At 42.8% G+C, this 24,489-nt stretch overlaps 1 protein-coding gene across 1 annotated transcript in view; it reads left to right on the top strand.

Annotated features, from left to right (window-relative positions):
• The window catches only part of LOC110476133 (uncharacterized), a 124,291-nt gene that overhangs the window by 30,894 nt on the left and 68,908 nt on the right, over positions 1-24,489 (top strand). Inside the window, exon 6 of the mRNA XM_077785752.1 lies at positions 16,734-16,770. Within this exon, the coding sequence (XP_077641878.1) occupies positions 16,734-16,770 (37 nt within the window). The remainder of the gene's footprint in view (positions 1-16,733; positions 16,771-24,489) is intronic.

Here is a 24,489-nt window from a genome sequence, read left to right as displayed (position 1 = left end):
GTAATGCCAACATGCCTCTTCTGTTGATTAATTATTTTATTTATTCTTACTCCGTTTGCCTTCCTTTCTACCTCCAGCCCGCAGGCACAACCCAGACATGAGGTGACCTGGAGCAGGTGATGCAGTCATTAGAAGTGGGTCTCTGGGTGAGCTCAGTGCAGAGATTTAATCCCTTGCCCTGTCAGGATGTGTGTTTGCTGCTGGGAAAGGAGCTGAGCAGCTTGGGTTGGCTCCCCTGCGATGCTCAGGGGAGGGATCCTGAGAGCACCCAGCACCTGCAGTGCCCTGGGAGCACCTGGGCAGGTTTGGGGTGAAGGAGGAGGCTCAGAGCTCTGCTGGGAGGCAGAAGGAAGCAGCTGAGAGGCCAAACCAGGACAGTTTCCTCCCAGTAAGTCAGCCAAAGGCTAATGGGAAGCAGAGGAAGGTTTTTTTCTGAAAAGGACTGAGACCTCCATATGCCCAGAGCAGCTCGAGGGTCACTTGCCTTTGACCGAGATTTGTTGCTATTGTTGTCTAAGCTGTGTTGGCCTTGTTTTTCTTTTTGTTTGCTAAAAATCCCCTTTTAGGACTCAAAAGACTGGCCATTTATTTAATAGGCAGCAGCATATGGGATGATTTCTTTTCCTTTCACTCCCAGACAGCTGGAAAAGCCAGCGTGGATGGGACACGTGTGTAAGCTGTGGAGCAAAACTGTGCAAGAGGTGCTGGGGAACCACTGGCTCTGGAAAAGAAATAGATTTTAGTTCAGAGTAACCATTTCGTTTTCATTCATTAAGTACTTCTTGTGCTATGTACAAAAATCTAAGTTTTGTGTTCAAATTCTGTGGTTCAGACTGTCAGTTAGTGATGGCTGTCAAATGAGCTTCCCTGCTAAATTCATGGACTATGCTGAGGGAATTATATTTCTCCTTATTTCCAGAAATAGGTTTTGGAATGCATTTGAAGGCAGTATCTTCAAAGACACACATTCTTTTAAGCTGTTTAAAATTTTCCAAACTATCCGCTCCTTAAAACTGCCAGCCACCATGATTGTCCTTTTATAACTATATCATTTGCATTATCCCGGGTTTTGGGTGGAATCACTCCTTCAACGTGGAGTGTTCCTGCTGAAGGAGGGTTTTGTTTGCCCACATGTCCAAACACACACACGCTCTGAATATAAACGTGGAGTTTTGGGTGTTTTTTTTTCCCTGGGACACCTTGTGCTGGGAGAGCAGCTGACTATTGTTTTAATGGCCTCCCTTAATCTGGGCAGGAGGAATCCAAAGTGAATGATCCAGAGCTGTGCAAATCCAGTTAGTGTGAGCTGTAATCTCTTTACTGGCTTTAAGGAGTTGGAGTGGCACTGAGACACCCTGCAGATACTGAACAGCAGAGATACAGTAATCACCTCACCCTGCGCCCTGCTCCTGCATCCTGCCCCTAAAACCACCAGGCCCCAGCAAGGATTTAGGGAAAACCCAGCCCCAAACCAGCAAACTGCTCCTCGGAGCAGGCAGAGGAGGGGCAGCTCACAAACAGCCCATCTGAAAGATATTTGAAATTCACATTAAAATACTCAACTCGCTGTTGCACCTCGTATTTTGAATTGGGAATGGTTTCTCTGGAATCAGCTTACCTGCTATGGAGATTATAAACCATCCATGGCTTTGATTAGGAAGGGAAGGGGAGTCTTTGTTTGGAGGAAGCATTTCTAATCCTGGTCTAATTTTGGACCTTTCTGTTGTTTGGAATTCTAAAATAATATGACAAACTTAAATGAAATAATCTGAACTGTTGTTCAGTGATAGGACACGAGGGAATAGTTTTACATTAAGAGAAGAGGGATGTAGATTGGATATTGGGAAGGAATTCCTGGCTGGGAGGGTGAGGAGGAGCTGGGCTGGAATTCCCAGAGCAGCTGTGGCTGCCCCTGGATCCCTGGCAGTGCCCAAGGCCAGGTTGGATATTGGGGCTGGAGCACCTGGGACAGTGGGAGGTGTCCCTGCCATGGCAGGGCTGGCACTGGATGGGCTTTAAGGTCCCTTCCAGCCCAAATCTCTCTGATTCCATGATTTACTTCCAGGCTCTGGTTTCATCCTTGGCACCTCCTGGTTCTGGGCTGGGCAGGTTGTTCCTACTCAGCAGGAGTAAAACCCTACAGATAACCCCTGCTTCCATTTTTCTGCTTCCACACCTTTTCACTGGAGTAATTTTCCATTGGAGAGGGAAGGCTCTTGGATCTTCCCATGGAGAAGAGACTGGCCAACCCAAATTTTCCATTCTGGGCGTGGTTCCCATAGGAGATTTCCAGATGCAGAGGCTGCTCTTGACCTTCCAAGTCCTTCTCTGTTCATGGAGAATCCCCTGATCCCTTCTGGCAATGAAGCTCCTTCAGTTCCCCAGCAGCATCCTCCTGCCCATGGAGCAGAGTGGTCCTTCTGACAATAATTCTGCACAGTGTTGGGTTTTTTCCCTTTTTTTTAGATTTTTTTTTTTAGATCATGCCAACCTGATGCATTGCACTTTTTCTGGGGGAAAGCTCTGGGCATGGCTTCCACTCCAGCCATCGATTTTTACATTATTTGCAGTGTAAAACCAGCACCTTCAAATATCCATGGAAGACAGGGCTGGGAAATGCTTGGGGTGACTTCCAGGGTAGGAATGGGGAGACCCAGAGGGAAGATCTTGGATTCTCCTGGACCCTGCCTCTCTCCTCAGCTGCTCCCAGCAGCTGAAGTTCTTGTAATACAAGGCCCATGTAATGGTGAGTTATGTTGGGAATGATTTTTCCTGGGCTGAAATCGAAGCAGCAGGATCAGTCCATTCTCTCCAGATGGATTAAGGAATTGATCAGGAAGGTCTGCCTTGGCTGCTCAGATCAGAATCTTTTGAGGCTGCCTAATGGGATCATGCTGTGTCCAAGAGGGAAAAGGGGGGTTTCCATTGATTATTGTCAGGTGGGCATTGCTTGGGCTTTGAAAAATATTAGGGAAACCCAGACGATGGATTTCTGGGAGAGTGTTCAGCACAGGAATGGGGAATGCAGGGCTAGGGGTGAGAAGGCTTCACGTGCCTGCCTCTGCCATCACCCTTTTACCTTTTTATTTCCTCCTTTGCTCTGCCTTTATTTCCTGACCACATTAAACAGTGGTAAAAAAAACCTGGGTGAAGTTTTGGATAATGTGACAGTGGGAGGTTCTGCTGGGAGTTAGTTTACAGCTCCCTTGTGAGTCAGGGATGAAGATGGAAGAGAGGGAAGGGGTTTATATGGAGTGGGAGCCACTATATCTGATTTAAAGGGTCACAATGTGTTTTTTATTGGGGAGGACGACAGATAAAAATCCATCAATTAATTTATTAAGAAAAAAAACAAACAAGCTTTAGACCCTAGAGCTTCTTGGAAACTCTTTCCATGAGCTTTAAAGATAAAAAAAAAAAAAAGGCAGCAGAATTTTTAAAATTAACATTCAGGCTACAATAGGTTAGTAAATGGATAGTAGATAATTAGGTGTTGGTTTTATAGGCTTGAAATTTTATATGCTGTAGGTTTTAGATGGAATTTTACTCTGCACTGTAATATATTCTGACTCGTGCTTTGTTTTTAGGTTGTGCTTCTCACATTGTTATGGGGGAGGAATTTTTTTCTGACCAAGTTTCCTAAGGTTTGAAAAATTCATTTGTTCCGATGTCCAGCCTGGCCTTGGGCACTGCCAGGGATCCAGGGGCAGCCCCAGCTGCTCTGGGCACCTGTGCCAGGACCTGCCCACCCTGCCAGGGAACAATTCCCAGTTCCCAATCTCCCACCCATCCCTGCCCCCTGCAGCTGCTCTGGGAATTCCATCCCAGCCAGGAATTCCCAATTCCCAGTCTCCCACCCATTCCTGCCCCCTGGCACTGGGAGCCATTCCCTGTTCCTGTCCATCCATCCTTGTCCCCAGCCCCTCTCCAGCTCTCCTGGAGCCCCTCCAGGCCCTGGCAGGGCTCTGAGCTCTCCCTGGAGCTTCTCCTCTCCATGCTTGGTTGGTTCTCTTCCTTCTCTGTCCTGCAAGTTTTGGAGCCAATTTTGGAGCAGGGACTGATCCCAGGGAATTCTCCTTGGACCAGAGAGGCCGTGGAGTATCCCAGGGAAAATTCCAGAGCCGTGCCCTGGGATGACCCTGCTGGAACATCAGGTGAGCCCCTCCCAGCCTGAGCCACCCTGGGCATGGAGCAGGAGTCTGGGAAGAGCTGCAGAGATTCCTCCTTGGAAATGAAGCTCCAGTGCAGGGGTTGCATTGGAGCTGCTTTGAGCATTGCTGGTAAGGAGTTCATCACAACTTCTGCAGTAATTTAAAAATTATATTCCCCATCAGTGCTTTTCAAAGCTCTGTCCAAATGGTTTTTGTAGCAATTCTGAAAATTTTACTCATCTTGGATAAATGCTCCTTCCAGTAAGAGCCAGGACTCCTGCTCCAAAGCCCCTTCCCATATGGAGGATATGTGGTGAAATCCCTTTTTCAGTCAGTCTGGGCAGGGCCATTTTGGGAGCCCAGGATCCAATTTCAGCGTGGCTCTTTTCACACATGATCCCAGGGATGTTCCTGTCTGCCAGCAGAAACCCAGGGCTCAGTTTTGCAGGCACTGCCTTCCCCCTGCTCTGCCTTTAATCTCGTGCTGTGTTTATGTAATGCAATAGAAATGTTGCTAACGTGATTATACTTTTCTATCTTATTAGCTTCAATACTGAGCACAATAAAATGGAAAACTGTTTAAATGTTATGTTTAAGTGCTTGAGATAAGAGTTCTTGTAAATGAAATGTGATTACATTTCTGTAATAGATCTTCTCTGTCTGCTCGGACTTTGTTGAGCAATGTAATTCTTTTGGGATTGCTGTTTCTAAGTTTGATTTCTTTTTTTTTTTTTCCCTTTAGTTTTGATAGAAACAGCCATGTAAAATGTTACACACCACCAGACAATACACAGAAATCTCTTGAAAAGGCAGGGTTCCCTGCGTGAGGCACAAAACCACGGCTCCCTAGTTTTCTTTGTGATAACCAATTTGAATTAAACATAATTCCCCAACATCACCTTGAATTTCCATCTGTGTAACCCCGACGTTCTTAGGGGTTTTGCATTTACCTAATGCTCTGGGCTATTTTCCCTCAGCACGGATGGCAAACTGTGACTATCTCCAAACTGGAGATGATATGAATAACAATTGTTTGCTGATCTTCCCCTGTATCTCCCTGCATAACCTGCAGCCTGCAAGGGCTGAGGAAGTGGCAGATAGCTTTTGTCATCCCTTATCCGGGCTGTACACTTGTAAGGAAGAGCAGGGATAATCGCCTAAATCTAATTAGGGGTTAAAAGAGGCCATGACTGTGATGTGGCAGTGAGACACCTTACTGTAGCAATCCTGTTTGCATTAGAAAAATAAGGTTGTCATATTGATTATTCAAATGAGCTTCCATCGGCCATGGCTCGAGCAGCTGAAGCACTGCGAGGTCCCAGCTTTGGAGCATACATTATGGGATGGCTTGTTTGCTCATTTGAGCCCTTTAAAACTCAGCTGAGGGAGTTTTGTCCTGAGAATTAAGGGTTTAAGTGACCACTGGAAAATGAAGTTGAGCTCGCCCGGGTGATGGTTGCCATTGCTCAAAGCCATCCAATGAATTTGCTTCGCATCTTTTCGGGAAAAATCACTATTGGAGTTAACAGATCTCGTTTGTGCATTAATTGATGTTTAGTTCAAAGTCAAACAGAGCTGAAAAGAATAAAGTAATTGCATTCAGATCAATTCCACATCCAAGAGATAGCGAATTCCCCCGGCTCTGACTCTGGGGCCTGCCTTTTAATTTTTACAAAAATGTTTATCTGCTGCTGGGCTATTACAGCTTCTCAAATATTTCTCAGCACTTGGCTTTTTGTCATTCCTCAGTCAGGTCTGTGACATCCTGCAAGTGCAGGAGATGCTTCAGGATGTGCTGATTTCAGCCTTCCTCCATCACCTGTGACGTGAGTGCCAGACTCAGAATGGGAAAAATGTATTAAAAGAACAATTTATTAATTTTAAAAGTTTTGGGTCCTTTTGTAGCACACCAAGTACCACGTGCTAGGCTGTGCTGTATGTACAAAGAGTGGACATTTTTCTGGTGTTCTACAATTGGTTTGTGCAGCTTCTGTCATTACAAATTTACAAGGAAGAGCCCAACTTGAATCCCAGCAGAGTTTGCAAATTTTAACCCATAGCTGAAATTATTTCCCCCATTTCCCCTGCAGTTGGAACATTGTTCACTCCAGCTGTTGGCTGTGCTGGATTTCTGCTGCTGGGCAAAAAAAAATACATCTAGAGACAGCTAAACTCTTTTATCCTCTTGTGCATAGGTACAAAGTTTTCAAGTTATTTTTAAATTTCTTCACTTGATTCTTCTAGTTACTTCCATTCTCTGCTTTTGGTACTGGATGAGTAAAATTAGTGAAATTATTTTCTACATGAAAAAAATTAACTGTAAAAGTTATCCACTCAAATGCTGACCTGCTTGACTGAAGCCATAGTGACCAGAGGAAGGGAATTTTTAAAATATCTCTATTTTATATATTCTTTATGTTGCTAGACCTGTTTGAAAGGCCTGAAAGTTCTCAGAAAATGTTGGTGTAACTTTGCACCATCTTGCTTGGACAGGAAGCGAAGCAGTGGCTCATCCTGTGCTGCCTCTGTGTGAAAGTGCTGAGCTTTGTGCTGAACCCATGGATGTGTTTGACTGCCTGGAGCAGTTCCAGTTCCACCTTCTGGGGCCACCCTTTTGTGGCACTTCTTTGCCAGACACAATAATTTTGTATATTGAAATTGCAGCTTTCAGCCCAAACTGAAAATGGGGGAAAAACCAATGTATGAGGCTTTTTTTTCCAGGAATATCAAGGTGCTGTTTGTGGAGATCAGTCCCTCATCTTACACATTCATTCTAAATGATGAATTTTTAAAATTGAATTTATTTATTTAATTGTTATTTTCTTTTAATCCCTTTCAGCCACGTGTATTCCAATGTTTTCTACCACATTCTTGCACCACAGTTAGCAAAAAATGCAGATTGTTCTGATTGATATCAGTGGGACTGCCTGGATGCATTTCTTAAAGAGAGGGAAATAAGACAAATATGAGAAGTGTTGTAATAGGGAAAATCCTTGATCCTAGGAGCATCACAGGCAGAATTTTCAGTTGGCAAAGGGGTTTTTTGGCTGCTCTTCCTTTCAGAAATTACAAAAGCTCAATTCACCCACGAGCTCAGCTGACTCTGGGCTGCCTGAGGTCACTGCCTTGAAATTTGAGGTAAAAATAACATTTTAATGTGAAGCAGCACCACTTTGGGCTTGTCTCTGGCATCAGCTTGCAGTGGTTCAGGAAAGGTTGACTCAGTGATTTTTGGAGATCTTTTCCAGCCTTAGTGAGAGCCAGGGGAGGTTCAGGTTGGACTGGGGAAGAATTTCCTCCCTGAAGGATTGGTTCAGCACTGGCAGTGGTCAAAACCATTGGGTCTTGTATTTCATAATTTGATTTAATTGCAGGATTTGGTCAAGGGCTGGTCTTGGAGGTTTTGGAGGTCTTTTCCCACCTCAGTGATTGCAGGAGGTCCCTGCTGAGCAGCAGCTGGAGGGGACACATGGCACAACAATTTGGCTGCGGTTTACTGGGTGGGTTTGTAACTCGAGGTGTTTGTGGGGTTTTCCCCTGGCCCTTTGCACTTTTGGGATTTTTCCCACCAGAAGTGCTTGCTCAGTGTCAGCTGGATCATCCAAATTGCCAAATCTTCTGTAAGGGCTGGGGATCCTCTGGGAAGTGCTGCCCTGGGAGGATCTGGCTGCTTACTTGACCTTTTATTTGAAACAGAATATTTCACTTCACCTCCAAGATTTGCAGGTACAACAGAAGGTGTCACCTCCTGTAACAGGATGGTTTTAACCATCAACCTCCAAATTCCTTAAGATCCAAGTTTCCTTGGAGCCTGCCATGTTTATGGTGCTCAATTCCTTCAGGAATCTCTTCTCTCTGTACTAAAAAACCAACCTTTGAAGGAAATCTTGGCTGTGGAACGAGACATGTCTTGTATTTTTGTCTTTTCTTGGTCTCATTTTGGTGGTAAATCAGTAATGTGCAACACGAATTATTTTGATTTCATTGAAGAAATGCCAGAACACAAAATGCTTTTGGGATAATTTTGGGGAAGGTGTCCCTGCCTGTGGTGGGGAGCTGGAATGAGATGGGTTTAAGGTCCCTTCCAACCCAAACCATTCTGGGATTCCTGGTCTAGACGTTGGCTGGCACTTTCTTGGGAGTTTGTTCCACCCTGCAAAGCCATTCCTGCTCTGTTTCCTCTGGACACCTTCTCTGGGAAGTGCTGGGAATGAGAAATGCCAAAGAAAACAGATGGGGTTTGTTTTTCACGGCAGGGGAAGGTTAAAGGCAAATTACTGAGAGCGAGAGAGTGAAATGAGTACGGCCAATGTGGTGTGTGAGAAGTTTAGATTTAATAATTGGTGAAATGGGAAGCCTGGAGGAGCTTCTGGTGCAACCCAAGGAGCATGAAGAGCTCAGGCAGCTTTGCTTGGTGGCCCTGGGGGTTTTTAGGCTGTCAGATTTTCTACTAAAAATACAAATTGTGATTAGGAGAACTTGCAGATCTTTCCTTGTTCTCAAACAAGGACATCAAACTCCAGCCTGTGTCTGTGTGTTCAGCTCTGTCCCAAAGGTGCCCAGCCTTGTTTTGGGCTGAATCCTGTGAGAACTTCGGTGATCCCTGTCCATCTCCTTTTCTTCATGAGCTCCAACTAGCTGCTTTTAATTTGATTTTATTTTTTCCCCCTCATGCTTTTATTCATTTCAAATCAGTTCTAGGTTATTTTTAGCACTGCCTGTTAAGCTTGGGTTTGGTTAGATGTGTTTGAACCTTGCAATCAGTTTGGTTTTATTTCATTTTGATGAAATATTATTTCTTCCTCTTCATTTGTGGCCAGGGAACTTGAGGAATTCCCCTTCAAGCTTGAGCAACTTTAGCTCTCCCTTTTAAAATTTTATAGATTTGTCTTGCAACAGAGCCCAGCATGGAAGTTGTTGGAAGATAAACCTTTCCTCCTTACTGAGCTGCTTGGAATGTCCATCCTGGAGAGACCAAGACACTTCCAAAGGTTTTCCTTACAGCTACGTTGAGTTGAGATTTTAAAAAAATTATAAATTTAATTAATTGTAAAGGAAAGCCTGAAACTCAAACCTCTTCTGACCAAAAAAGCTGAGGTAGGTGAGGAGATGAAATATCCTCAGATTGAGTGGATTTGCTGTGTTCAGGAATAGGGGAATGAAAAGCTGGACCTGTGAGGATCATCATCATCATCAACATTTCTGAGGATCATCCCAAATTTCTCCTGGGTTTTCTGGGACTTTACAAATCTTCCTTAAAGTCCTGACCTGCTGTTTGAAATCTGTCACTTCCTCTTAATTTCTATTCTAAGTGCAACATCTTGTGCTCTTTCAAAGTCCTTCAAAACTGTGTGAATTTTAAGTTAATTTTTATTTTAGTTTTTCTTTTTGGGATGGATGAGGAGTAGGGCAACAAAACCAGCTGTATCCTAGTACTTCATAGGTAGAGGCATTTAGGCTTTGGGTTTGTTAAAGTATTTTTTTAATTATAAGAACATCTTTGTATTTAGAAGCTTTGAAGAACTTGTGAAGTGCAGAGAACAAAAATGAGGCTGTAACTCGTGGTGTTTAGATTTTCCATAAAAGAAAGCCTGAATAGAAAGGAACATTTGCATGAGAAGTGTGGGGAAGAAGTTGTCTGACTTCTAGTGATGGGTTAGAAAAACAATCAAAAATCTGAGCTCTGCAGGTAGAATAAGGAGTGATGAGTGAGTGGGTCCCTGGGTTGGAGGAAAAGGATTTTTCCTGGTTAATAAAATAAATTAACAGTATATACAGCTCTGTATTGGTTATAGGTTGGATAAACTGAGCTCAGTTCAGATATTAAATATAAATTTAGCTTTGTTCTCTGAACTGAGATCTGTGGGAATTAAAGAAAGAAGGAAAAAATAGAAAAAAAAAGAGTAATTTGTTTCTAAAGTCAGTGTAGAAGCTTTGAATTGCCACTGTAGAATCCTTGAGGTTAGAAAAAATCTCTAAGATCCTAAATCCCAACCTTTAAATAGGACTATGCAGTAACATTCTATTACTGTGCAATGGAACCAAGGCTGTGTCTTGTAATGTGAATTTTGAGCACTGAGCAAAAGCTCAAAGAGTTTTATTCACAGGTCTTAGTGGAAAGTTGGGTGCCAGCAAATAAGTTTAAAATACTTAATAAACTTCTACAAGATTTTCTCCTCTTGGGAAGAATTCATGGCACAGAGTCTTAGAAAAGAATTACAAATAATTAATTCAGATAAATTGGAGGTTGCCTCGTTTCCTAGGCAGAGAGCCTTTAATTGGTAACTTTATTTTTACTGAATATTTAATGAGCAACTGGCAAATGTTTCCCTAAGCACGATTTTCATGAGCATTTACTATTTTTTGAGCAGTTTATAATGAATTTAGACAAAGATGGAGCTATTCAAACACAATGTTGTTTCAGTGTGCTGTGAAGCCTTTACCAAAGATTATTGCAGAACTTGTTTAATGTGCATAGAGAGTTTTTAAAAAACCAACCCCAAACTAAACAGGCTTGAGGTTTCCTTGTGGGATTTTTTTTTTTTTTTATCACCAGACTGAGGGCCTGAAGGAATAGAGGAAGTGAATGGACACCAATGTATCCAAATATCTCATTTTGCCCAAAAGCAAGTGCCGGCAGATAAATGCCCATAAAGGGATTTCTTTCTTAAGCCCCATGGATTTTTTTTTTTCTGCAACTTTTTGTGTGAGTTCGAAATGAAAACCATTCATCCAGTGCCCCAAAGAAGGGCCTTATTGAATGGAATAACAGTGTAATGTACCATTGAAGGCAGGATTGAAAGTGATTATCTTGTTAACTCTTGACAGTTACCGCCAGCTTGAAATAGAACTGGCAGGCTTGATTTGCAAATGAATTAGAGCTTTTTCATTTGGTGCCAGGATCATCTTTTTATATTCTGATATGACAGATGCTATGTTCCATGCTTTTGTTTCTCTTCACTCTTCTACTTGCAAATAAAAAACAAAAGATTATGATAGTAATTTTATTTGCATCTTTTCTCTAGGAGTTTATTCTTTGTCTCGAAGTTTTTAATCTTATATTTTTTTCAAGAATTTGTTTAAGAATAGTATTGTTCCCGCAGAATAAAATTTCATTAGGTTAAGTACAGTAGTAATTGGGTGAATGAGGGGGATTTAGAAGCTTTCAGCAAATGGAAAATTGATTGTAACTCAAATTGTTTTAGTGCTTAGAACATTTAAATTTCCTCCCTGACTTGCACTTGCATTTAATATTCCTCAGTACCAGGAGCAGAGGAGAAGCCCATGCTTGCAATGTTTCTGCTAATGGCAGCACACGTGTAATTAGTGGCAGCCTCAGTGCCGTGTTTATATTCTGCAGCCATCCCAACACAGATGGGGAGGTGTTGGGTATGATAATTAGTGTGCTCTCCCTCTATGTTCCTCATTAACCTGTAACACTCTCTACCAGTCCGGAGAGTTTTTCCCATAGTTCTGCTTCCCAAGACTGGAACTTGCTGGGCTTTGTTGAATATTCAGCCCAGCCTTGTGGGCATTTCCACTGCTGGGCTCGCTGCTGCTTCTGTAATCTGGTTTGTTCTTCGGGGCTAATTAGCAGCACTTCCGACTGCCACTGATGTCCATTATGGAAATGTTTTCCTACACTTTCACCTACAGGATGTGTTTTAATTGAATAGCTACTAAATAATATTACAGAGAAGGTAAACCGGGCCAAAGTTGCCTAATTTATTTAAGGCTGGTGAACAGAGACGGTGACATTCCAGAGCCTGATGTTTAATTGCCTGTGTTTGCTGGGAATGCAGACAGGGAGGAACAGGATTTCATTCCTGGTGAAGGGAACAGGAGGAGAAATCCCAGCCAGCCAAGCCAAAACGAGGGAGAAAAAGCAAGGAAAAAACAGCCAAAACCAGGGAAGAGCCAGCCAAGCCAAAACCAGGGAAGAAGCAACCAAGCCAAACCTATCCAAAACCAGGGAAGAACCAACCAAACTCATCCAAAACCAGGGAAGAAGCAATCAAACTCATCCAAAACCAGGGAAGAAGCAACCAAACTCATCCAAAACCAGGGAAGAACCAACCAAACTCATCCAAAACCAGGGAAGAACCAACCAAACCCAACTCCAAGTAGGAAAACTTCAAGGACTTGCACGTTGTGATGGCCTTGGAATCACCAGGTTGAGCTGAGGAGTGGCTTTGAGGCAACCAGGACAGAGGAATTTGGTCATTTGTGGGATTTTCATACCTGATCTGAAGCCTCCCTGAAACAAAACCAGGAGATTTCGGGTGGTTGTTTTGTCTCTTGTGATTTATGGGGTTTTCATACCCGACCTGAAGCCTCTGTAAAGCAAAACTGGGAGATTTTGGGTAGTTTTGTCTCTTAGTTACCTAAGAAATGCAGTATTTTTGTAGGGTCTGTTTGAAAATATCAACACTGTATTTTGGGGTTTTCCCTCTGTGTTTAGTTTCAGTATTGATATTGCATAAAATCTGGGATTTTACTCTCTGAGCCAGGGTTATTCTATATTTCCCCTTCTTGAATATTTGATAAGGTCTCTTGGGTACTGATGTTCCTTCTTTCAAGGATAACACGTTATGGAAATTGTTTCACCTCGTGTCCTGTTTAAAGTCCTGGTTTTAGCATCATTCAGTTTGGGTTGCATTATATTCCATGGAGTTCTTGGCAGTTCCAAGTTATTCCAGTGTGTTTGTGTGGGGACTGACTTTGGCTTTCCCTCCTGCTTTTGCTAAGTGACCTTCATAGGATCTTCTTGGGCTCTTTGTTGCATTTCAATTTATTAGTAATTGGCCAAACTTCCTACTGGTTTTTCCTGAGATAAATTATTTGGATGATTGGAGGGTTCCACCTCAAGACCACCAAGGTTTGGAGTCTTCACACTCCAGGATCAGCTCCAGATCATTTGAAGTTGGTGCTTGGTAAGAACAAAACAACGTTGCACACTTCAAAAAAATATAATGGATGCTTTTCCTGTTAGAGTGTGGGATTCACAAACTATTTGCTCCTCTTGATGAGTTTGTTGTACAGGAAAGATTGGAAAGAGCAGCAAAAAATGACAAGTTCAGTAGTGTCTCATCTTGGGATATCCTGAGGTGGAAATAAAGTTGTGTGATCCCATGGAAATCTAATTCTCAGGAGCTCTGCACCCTCCAGAAGCCCTTTGACCTGAATTTTCCTGGAATGTCCATGTAGGTATAAATAACCCATAGGATTATCCTCCTCACCCAAAAATCTGTGGCCAAACCAATTATTAACTATTAATTAACTGTATTAGTTCTACAGTTCTTGGGTGGAACTGCTGTAAATTCACTGGAAGGTACATTGTATGTGAAACTTTTAAGCTTTTTTTATAATACCTGAATGGGATATTTTGAGGATAGTGAACATTTTCCAGTTCTCTTGATTAATTATTAGTTTGATACAGGGAGTATTTTTAGGAACATGAATATGTTCCAGGTTAAAATCATGATTTCAGCAAGTGCTAGGGAATATTTTAAATTTAATTTACTGGCAAAGGAAGTTCACCTCAGTTAGTTACTGTGGGTTTAAGTAATCCCAAACCTGGAGAATCCCAGAATGGTTTGGGTTGGAAGGGACCTTAAAACTCCTCCAGTTCCACCCCCTGCCATGGGCAGGGATGGAACTTCCATAATTGAATTCCCAGCTTCTTGCTGCTGGAAATTCTGATGACCAGGACTCAGATGGAGCTGGAATTTTTTCTCCTGGCATGGCAGAAAGGTTTGGATGAGCCTGAGTTTGGCATTTCCTGGATTTAATGGATGACTTCAAATATATGCATGTTAGTGGTGTTTTGCTCCAAATCCTTGACTAAAGTGGGGAAAAATTCCAGAGCTTCTCTGATAGAAACAGGAAAACTCGGGAATAAAATCAAACTTGCCTAATGAACCAAAGAAATGAAGATGCTGCACTGGAGAGGGTGTGAAAAGCAAATATATTGGGAAGTCTGGGGTATGAAATGGAGTAAAATGTAATTACCTGATAATGATGCCAAATTGATGCAACTTAATTGTTTCTTTTATGTGGTGAGCTTTGGAATGTTGGATGTGCATAAAGCTGCTCCTGGCTTTTATTTGTGGTGTTTAATGGTTTAAAATCCTGCAGGCACTCAAGGCTAAGTGGGAGACTGAGCTGTGGCCATAGGTCTGATTTTGCCTCGAATAACATATGAAATATAGTATTAATGGGAGCCTTAATTTGTATAATTTATGATATAAATAATATAATTTAAACATGTGATTATTTCACATAATTATTGTATTGTTGCCAATACAACAAATTTTATAATGTAATTTTAAATAGTAATTTATAATGTAATTTATTTATATATATTTAAATATGTAATTATTAGATATAATGATATAAATATAAGGGTAATTATGTAATATAACTTATAGTATATGTAATGTAATATAGACTAGGATGCAGAATATAATTGTATAAGATCTCTAATACAATCTATTGGCTAACTAAAAGATAAAACCCTGCCATAGCCAGCTGATTGATGCCCAGCAGCCCCAGGCTGGGAAGAGGTTTTCATTGGAAGTGACAGGTGCCCCAAGGTTTATTTAGGACAAGCTCAGCCTTGTCCTGGTTAGTTTGATAATGTTTTCCTTATGGATGTTCCAGCAGTGCATTTCCTGCGTTAGGGCCTTGTGTTACACCAATATTCCTGTCTGGCCTGCCTCAACTACAAATTGGCTGAACAGCCCGTGACACTTTTTCAATATTATTACATTAAACCAAGTGGATTTTGATTGATAACCTAATATTCAACTAATGCAAAACATCAATCATGGCAAGTATATTAATTATTTAATATTGCAGCCTAATTCAGGAATCGATGTGCTGCAGGAGGGGAAGGGAAACTCGCTGTTCCCAGAAGGTTTGAGACAGGGCATGATTAAAAAACAGCCCCACCAAGCCCTGCTCTGCTCCCGTGTGTTGGTTCGATACAAATCTTTATTCATTTGCCAATAATCTCCTCATCTTTTCCACTTCAGGACCTTTTTTATCAGTTTTGAGGCCTGGAATTGAATTAGGGCTGCTTTCAGCACAGGCTGAGGGAGGTGCAGGGATGTTGATGGCAGGGATGGGGCTGGCTGGGAGCTCCTCCAGCCCTGCCCTGCATCCTCCTCCCAGGGCAGCTCAGCCTTTGGGGCCAGGGGGGAGCTCCAGAAGGGATCACGGGATCATGGAATGCTTTGGGTGGGAAGGGAGAGTCAATCCCATCCATCCCACCCTGCCACGGCAGGGACACCTCCCACTGTGCCAGCTGCTCCAACCCCAGTGTCCAACCTGGCCTTGGCACTGCCAGGGATCCAGGGGCAGCCTCAGCTGCTCTGGAATTGTTCCCAGCCAGGAATTCCCAATTCCAAATCTCCCACCCAGCCCTGTCCTCTGGCACTGGGAGCCATTCCCTGTTCCTGTCCCTCCATCCTTGTCCCCAGCCCCTCTCCAGCTCTCCTGGAGCCCCTCTGGGCTCTGGAAGAGCTCTGAGCTCTCCCTGGATCCTCCTCATTGGGATCTCCAAAATTGGGATAAATCCTGTAGGGCTGAGAAAAAGGAATTCTTCTTTCAAAGTCAAACAGCAAAAGTACTTTTTCCCCCCCTCTCACTTCATTAGTGGTATTTAAATTAAAAAAAAAAAAAGACATAGCAGAGTTTTGGAAAAGCTTTAGGAAATGATAAATAATTAGCAATTTGAGTACTAGTAATGACTAATACTGTATTGTTAAGGGTTCCTGCAGTCCTCAGGGGCTGGTTTCTCCTTGTTTGCTGTGGGAGTGACCCACCTTCCCAGAGGTGGTGTTGGAATTAGGTAAAACCTGGAGCTGATGGGAGCAGGAACCATCTCCTTGTCCGGTGGGTTGGGATTTGGGGACTTTTTAATTTGTTTTCCGTTGTATTACATCTTTTTTTCCCCATAGCAGGATATGTTAAGGATAAACTTTCCTCTGAATTTTTGTCGTTCAGAGTTTTTACTTGGATACTTTGGTCCATTTTTTTTTGCGGCTGCCTTTATGTAAAATTCTTCCCGTTTTCTCTCTGCACATTTTGTACTTTTTGCAGCTTTCAGGGACTGGATGGAAGCTCCAGCATGGCTGCCACGAGCCATGGGATTAATCACAATTCCTTCTCTCCATCACCTTGGAAAGGGGCAGGGAATTTCATTGTGGGAGTGGTGGCAGAGCAGAACCAGGAGGCACCAAACGTGGGTTTGATAAACAGCCCCGTGCCCTGGCCTGGCCGATTCCTTCCAGTGTAAATTGTGGGATAATTAAATGAAAAATGTTGATTTAAAATGTGTGTCCTCTAAGCAATGCCAGTTTGTAGCAGTTTCAGGGCAGGTACTATCTGAGGGTTGAATTCTGCCATTGAGCATTAGGATAATCAATATTTTTTAGGTGTTACAGGTAAATATATGTATGAGAATTAAAAATTTAACACACTGGCGACATTACCCAGCTTTGCCATTTCAGAGTTAAACAGAAATCGTTGCAGACAAGGGTTTAGCAACTATTTAGAACTTTTGTTCTTCTCTTACAGGGACTCTGCGAACATCAAAGCTGGATTAGAACATCTGGTAAGTTTTAATTTTCTCTTGAACATTTGCATCATCTTTGATATCTGCATTCCAAATGAACACTTTTGAATGAGCTTTGAATACCTTGAATTGAGAAAGTCAACCATTTCCCAGAGGGTCAGGCTACTGTTATTATGTGAAGGCACTCACATTTTCATTTATCTCCCCATTTCAAGGGAATTTTAATTTTTTTAAATTACTTTTTTTTGATGTCGAGATGAAATAAACTGGACTACAATCCTTGGATTGATGATTGCCTTAATTATAAACAAAAATTGTTTGGTGTTGGATTTTTGGCATATCCTGATCTGAAAACAACAAACTTGTGATTAAAAAAAAAAGTATTAAAAAAAAAAAAAAAAAGAGCCAGGGACACAATCAAATATTGCATGCATAAATATGGTGTGTTTGAGTCATTTGGAGGCTTTGAAAGAAGTGCACAGCTTTGTGTTTTCTCTTGTCTTTGCTTTATGAATAATGGATCGACTTAAATTCCATTCAGGGCTGCAGTAGGAAATAATAATTGAGGTGCAAAATATTTCTGGTTTAAGTAAACATATTAAACCCACAAGTGATGGCAAGCCAGGCTTAGCATTAAAAACTCATCAGTTGATCAAAACTGGGGAAAATAAAATCTTGTCACAAGTCAGAAGCTGGTTGAGCCTCACATGTTGGTACCAGCAGTCACTGGAACATTAAATAGTTGATGTAAAGTGATTATTAAATCCCATTAAATGAAAATATTCCCTATTAATGGCACATCCATCCTGAGAAGGGTTTAATTTTTTCGTGGACTATCTAATGCCTGCTCTGCCATAGTGCTGTGGAAAGCATCGTGTGTCTCATTGGACAGGATTGGGACAGTGGGAGGTGTCCCTGCCATGGCAGGGGTGGCACTGGAGGAACTTGAAGGTTCATGTATTTCTTTGATGTAGTCAACCAAAAAAACCCCAAAACTCAACCAAGATCCCTTCTCCTTTATTCACTGTTGATATTTGGTCAAGTATTTATTTTCATTAAATGTCAGTATTTACTTTCCTCTTCTTGCTTCCCATTCTGGGAGTCACTTGGGAAGGATTTGGAGGAGCTCGGGCACCAATATCTCCTTGGAGTGCCAGAGGGGTGGAGAGGCTGGAGGTCCTGGTGGGGGTGGAAAGGATGAGCATCGTGGTGAGATGAAAAGGTGGAGGTCCTGATGGGATAGAAAGGATGGAGATCGTGGTGGGATGGAGATCCTGGTGGGGTGGAGAGGATGGAGGTCCTGGTGGGATGAAGATCCCAGTGGGATAGAAAGGATGGAGGTCCTGGTGGGGTGGAAAGGATGGAGATCCTGATAGAATTTGAGATTGTGTTGGGATGAAAATGGTGGAGATTGTGGTTGGATGGAAAGGATGGAAGTCCTGGTGGGATAGAAAGGATGGAGGTCCTGGTGGGGGTGGAAAGGATCAGCATTGTGGTGAGATGGAAAGATGGAGGTCCTGGTGGGATAGAAAGGATGGAGATCGTGGTGGGATGGAGATCCTGGTGGGGTGGAGAGGATGGAGGTCGTGGTGGGATGGAGATCCCAGTGGGATAGAAAGGATGGAGGTCCTGGTGGGGTGGAAAGGATCAGCATCATGGTGAGATGAAAAGATGGAGGTCCTGGTGGGGGTGGAAAGAATGGAGATCGTGGTGGGGTGGAGAGGATGGAGGTCCTGGTGGGATGGAGATCCCGGTGGGATGGAAAGGATGGAAGTCCTGGTGGGGTGGAGAGGATGAACATCATGGTGAGATGAAAGGATGGAGGTCCTGGTGGGGTGGAAAAAGGGTGGAGGTCCTGGTAGAATTGAGACCGTGGTGGGATGGAAATGGTGGAGATTGTGGTTGGATGGAAAGGATGGAAGTCCTGGTGGGATGGGGATCCTGGTGGAATGGAAAAAATGGAGATCCTGGTAGGATGGAGATTGTGGTGGGATGGAAAGGATGGAGATCCTTGCACAGATCTCAGGAGCTCCCCCTTTCTAAAGGTGCCCTGTGAAATGTGTTGGGAATCATCAAATGCAATAATGAGCAGAGTTCTCAGAGCAGTTGGAAAATCCATCTTGTTTGCTGCTTCCAGGGGTGTCTCACTTGGGAGTTCAATCCCTCAAATAAATTTTAGGAAGGTTTTGTTGCCCTGCTGGTGGCAGGGAGTTGTCATCCAGCAGCTTCCTGGGATTTTTCTTGTGCCTTATAAAGCTGCTCCCCTCCTGACAGATTGACCATGGCTGGGGCTTGGTCTAAATCAGGACTTCTGCCACAGCAGGAGCTGCAGGGCTGATTTATAACAACAAATATTCCCAAAAAGTGGGAAGTGGGCTTGGAGTAGCCTGGGGAGGTGGGAAGTGGGAAAAGAGTTCCGTGGTGTTCAGGGTTTCTCTGTGAGCAAAAGGTACTGGAAATGTTCCCTGTGGAATGAGGATGCTTGAAGTGCTTTTTGGGTAAACTTATCATAATTTGGAATGAAATTGTTTTTGTTAAATTAATTGGCTGCTTTGTATTTAGAATTCCCGAACGGGGCAGGAAGGGACCTTAAAAGATCTTTTGGAAGGGATCTTAGAGATATTCCACCCCCTACCATGGACAGGGAACATTTCCCTTGAAAGATCTGTCAAAAAACCTCTGGATTTGAGACTTTTGTTCTGTTTTCCCTTAGAAAATCTGTCCTGGGAATGGGTGCTCAAGGAAACCAGCTGTTTCCCAAGGCACCCACAGGTAGGAATATTTGTGCTGGAATCTGTTCTATACCTCAACATTTTGTTCATCAAGACTTTTTGGACTCCAGTTAATTATAGGGATATTCCTCCAAATATTTAAGCCACATGATTCCAGCTCTACAGCTTTAATTCCTGTAATTCTAAATGCTTGTAAGGAGGTTTTTCCCACCTTAAGAGTCTTTATCTTGATTTGATTATCTGTTATTGGATCCCTTCTGTAAAAAAAGGGTGTTTTACAATGTGGGATTTACAAGAGATTGGACTGACAGGACACAAGGAATGGCTTGAAAGTGAATTAGATGGAACAGTGGGAAGGAATTCCTGGCTGGCAGGGTGGGCAGCCCTGGCACAGGGTGCCCAGAGCAGCTGTGGCTGCCCCTGGGTCCCTGGCAGTGCCCAGGGCCAGGCTGGACAGAGCTGGGAGCAGCTGGGACAGTGGGAATTGTCCCTGCCATGGCAGAGGTGGCACTGGAGGAACTTTAAGGTTCATGTATTTCTTTGATGTAGTCAACCAAAAAAAAACACCCCAAACCCCAACCAAGATCCCTTCTCCTTTATTTGCTGTTGATATTTGGTCAAGTATTTCTTTTCATTAGATGTCAGTATTTATTTCCTGGCTGGCACTGGCTTTTCCAGGGGGTTTGGCCCCTCGCTGCTCGTGGCTCTCTGAGTTTCTCACCCGTGGTGTCACAGCTCCGTGGCCCTCGGGTGGCCACCAGACAGTGACGTCTGGCAGAGTCCTCGGCTTCCTAACGAGCTGTAAACCCAGCAGCCAATTATTTGTGTTCACAAACAATTAATTAACGCTCTTAATATGAGTAATTATGTTTATCTTGCTGTCCTGGCAAAATTCCATGCTGGTCAATTATGCTCTGCAGGCTTGAATTGTCTCTTCTGTCTCTCTTGAGTTGTGTCTGTCTGCTCCATTCTGGGAGGAAAGGAGTGAAGGTGGGTGGGGGTGGAGAGGTTTTCCTCCTATGGCCAAAGTGACATTTGTGTCCAGGGACATTCCAAATTTCCCTTTGGATAGGCTGGAGAGCCACTGAGTGTCCAGCTGGACGCAGCAGCTTGGAAGATGCTTTTTGAGGAGCAGTGCTGGCTCTGGCTGTGTCCCCCAGTGTCCCCAAGCCATCAGGTGTCAGTGGCTGATGGACCCTTTGGCTGTGCCAGGGTCAGCATCCCAAACATTCCCCTGGCCCTTGGAAATGTTTCCATCTCCTTCAGGAGCTCTGGATCAGCTTCATACCAGGTAATCACACTGCAGAAGATCAATGGCTTATGGATATCCATGGGAAAAGCAGCTTTTGGCTCTGTCTGCCTGGGGGGATGAAATCCAGGCTGCTCCTGCAGAGGGGCTCCATGCATCCGAGGATTGGAGATCTCGCCGCAGAGAGCGTGTGTCGAGTTCGCGTGCACACACCGCTTTTATTTGTTCCAAGGTTTTGCTGCTGCTCCTTGCAGATGTGGATCAAACCATGAGGGGCACAGCGTTTTCAGGCAGAATATTCAAACGCTTGCAGCAGTTCCTTGATCCAACGGTGACAAATTTTGTGGAAACTTTGTAAGAGAAGCGACTTTTACCCTGTCGCTTCCCATTACCAGCAGGCTCTGAAACCAGAACCGCTCCACATAAAACAACACTTTAATGGCTCCGTGCCTTTATTAAAAAGTAAACTTTGATCACTCTCGTTTACCACCGAGGCCGAGGTGCCTCCCCTGCCCTCGGCTGCGGTGGGGACGCCGTGACCTTCCATCCCCACGACCTCTGTGCCTTTATTTTGCTTTCCCTTTGTCGCCCCGCTCATATTTCCCCCATAAATTCGTCCGGCTGCCGTTCTCCGCCGTAAATCCGGACGGGCCGGCGGGCGGAGGGAGAGCGGTGATCAGCTGAAGTAAATAACGCTGTAAAATATCAAGAGTGTGATTTTCCCTGGCATCTGCATAAAACCCCCGGCACGTGCGGGTGTTGTTTCCAATCGCGCCGGCGGTTTGTTCGCAATTCCCGTAATTTGATCGTGGCTGATGAAAAGCTGACAAGATTTCCACAGCGCCCCATTAGATGAAAGCAGCATGAAACCAGAGGTTAATCTGCAAACAGATTTTCCTGCTTATTACTCTAATGATTCCATCAGATTTGATGTAGCAGGCTGCGAGGCGTCTCTCGGCAGCAACAGTGTGCTCGGGTTTGATCTCGGTGCTCATTAAATGATGGAGTAATTTGGGTGACCTCTGCCCAGGTGCACATCTCCTCATAATTGCACGGCATTCTGATGGGGAAATTACTGGCGAGAACCCCGAGTATTCATCCCGCTTTCCGAGTGGAAAAACTAACAAAAGAAATATTGCATTAATTTTCAAATGATGATATTACATTTAGTGCCTGGGTCCCATATATCAAAATCTGAGAACTGCTCAGTTACTCGCTGCTCTTAATCTTAATGGTATCTGTGGATGTCAAGGGCATGGAGGAAATTAAATCGGAAAGTGCAGATAGACCTAAGAAGACATTATCTCTTGATGATTGCAGTTTTGATAGGTATTTCAGTGAATTTCATTTTCGCAGAATGGTGGAAGATGAGTTAGCCACCAGATTTTCTCATTTTTCTTCCCCGTGATTTATGTGAGTTGAGTATAAAACTTTTTATGGGAGTGCAGTTACGGCGGATGAGAGGTAAATTAATGCACTGGGTTTCCATCTCGGCCCCGCGCGCGATTGTCAGAGCTGTACATACGTAATGGGGCCCATCATTATTCAGGGTTGTTTACATTCAAAATATGTAATGAAATCTGTTCAGAATAATGAGGGAAATAAAAGTTTAGAAAATTGTAAAGGTCATGAAGTTTGAGAAATGATGCAATGCTCCCAAAATAACATTTAGGCAATATAAATTACATTATTATGCACCAACTCTGCCTTATAGAGACATGAAGATAAAGTGCTTTCGACGAGTAAAATGCTGTTAGTGCTCTCTGAAGTATGAGAATGTGTAAAATGTTTCTGATTTCATATTCTGGTTTTGTGCATATTGTGGAAAAATATATAAAGGAACTTTATGGAGGGCAGTGGCTGCTTTGCTATCCCCAAGTTTAAGTGCATTTCCTGGAAGCGTTTTCTCCAGCAAACAAACACTTTGGCAGAAATGTAATTGATTTTTAATCTAATTATTGAGGCCACCAGCAAATTCATCTTTCTGTAGGGGTTCTTGCTCCTTTTCTTTTGGGGATTTTGCATGGAGATCTTTGATCTGAATGTATTTTATTGCAGATACTGAAGAGGGATCTCGGCACAATACTGAGATGAAGCATAAATTTGCCCAACTATCTGTGGTCTGCACCTGAAATACAAATCTCTGCACCCTGGTTTTATGCAGGTGCTCCTCAGAATAATTATGTTTTGCCCTGCACATTTTATATTGTACTTGTTTGTCAGAAGAAGCGGCCAAAAGCTTGAAACACAAGTAATTTTTGGAAAAGTTAGACCTGCATATCTGTGCCAGCGCAAAAAATGGTGCAGTGGGGGTGAGTTAATAATTGAATTCGAGAGTAAAGAGAAAATGCAATTTATTCAAAGTGTATCATCTTGATTAAGTGCAGGTTAATTCCTGTGTAATTAGGCATGATTTGGGGTAGGTTATCAGATTATTTTGAAACGGAGTGCTGATTTAGAACCCACTGGATCCTTGTGATATTTGAAATGCTTTTCATTTTAATTTTTTCCCCCGATTATTTTTCAATTGCTGCATTTCAATGCAAAGATTCCAAAGGGGATGGGATTCCCTTTTTCTGCAAAATTCTAATTTATTTAGAGAAAATTCCTCTCTCAGTGATTCCTTTTGTTAATTAATCTCTGTTACCTGTTGGTTGTGCTCCTGTTTTTCCAGCCAGTCCAGCCTTGGCTGGAGCTCTTTCCAAAGCAGTTTATGATGTGTTAATTAAAAATTTTCATTTCAGAACCTGCATTTATCTGCTGCTATTTTTATGTTCTCCCACATCTTTGTTGCAACATAATGCAGCAGAAATTTGAAACAATCATAAAAGATAAAAATCCATATCCATGAGTTAAATATTAAGTGTATAAATTTAGTAAAGCGATGGGGGTTATTCTACCTTTAATTTTTAAAGGTTAAATTAATAAATAGATTAATTTATAGAATAATGACTGGATGATGTTTATCAGAATGTTGAATTTTTTTGGTAATTGTGACTGTATTTCCATGCAGATGTAAATCTAAGGGATGATATTCCAGGCTGCAATGAAATAAATAGAGGGGAGGTAATTTTTTAGCCTTTAGTGCAACATTATCCATATTTCCTCTCTTATTAAAGAACCCACACAGTTTTATGACTCTGTAAGTTTAACACTTCCAGGAATTTTTCCTTTTAAAAAGACCTGGATTTACCGATTAATTTTTTAAAACCTTATTTACAGCTCTCCTTCTTTCTGCTGACTGTTTAATCCATTTTGCTGTATCCACTCCCAGCAGGAAGGCCTTTTTCCTTGCTTTTTCTCAGGAATATTCACTGCAATAAAGACATTGTTGTTTTCTGCTCCTTTTAAAGGAGCTCTTGCTGCAAAAACTGCTTTAAATTCCAAAAATTTAAATTTTAATTTAAATTTTAATTCCAAAAATTTAAATTCCAAAAATTTAAATTTAAATAAATAGCCACTCGGGCTATTTGCCACAGCCATTCCCTCGTGCCTTTGATTTGCTTCCAGTAATCCATTGTTGCTCATTCCTGACATTTTGGGTTGGTTTTAGTGGAAACAAGATGGGATTTCTCCACCCACCTGGTGTTGCAGGGTTCTCTGGAGATCCTGGGTTAAAACCAGCCCTGCTCCACGACGTGGCTCCTGCTGAAGTGGAGCAAAATTAAAAATCCACAGTTAAAGTTAACAAATCCAAATATTCCAGTGGCCACGTGTGTCCTGGGTGAGAGGACTTGGGGAATCCTCAGGTCAAAGTGCTGCTGGTGTTTGGGGGCA

This window comes from Lonchura striata, chromosome 10, assembly GCF_046129695.1.
Source record: "Lonchura striata isolate bLonStr1 chromosome 10, bLonStr1.mat, whole genome shotgun sequence".
NCBI classification, from domain to species: Eukaryota; Metazoa; Chordata; class Aves; order Passeriformes; family Estrildidae; genus Lonchura; species Lonchura striata.
Note: the sequence above shows the minus strand (reverse complement) of the source record. Positions and strands in the feature narration are given on the sequence as shown.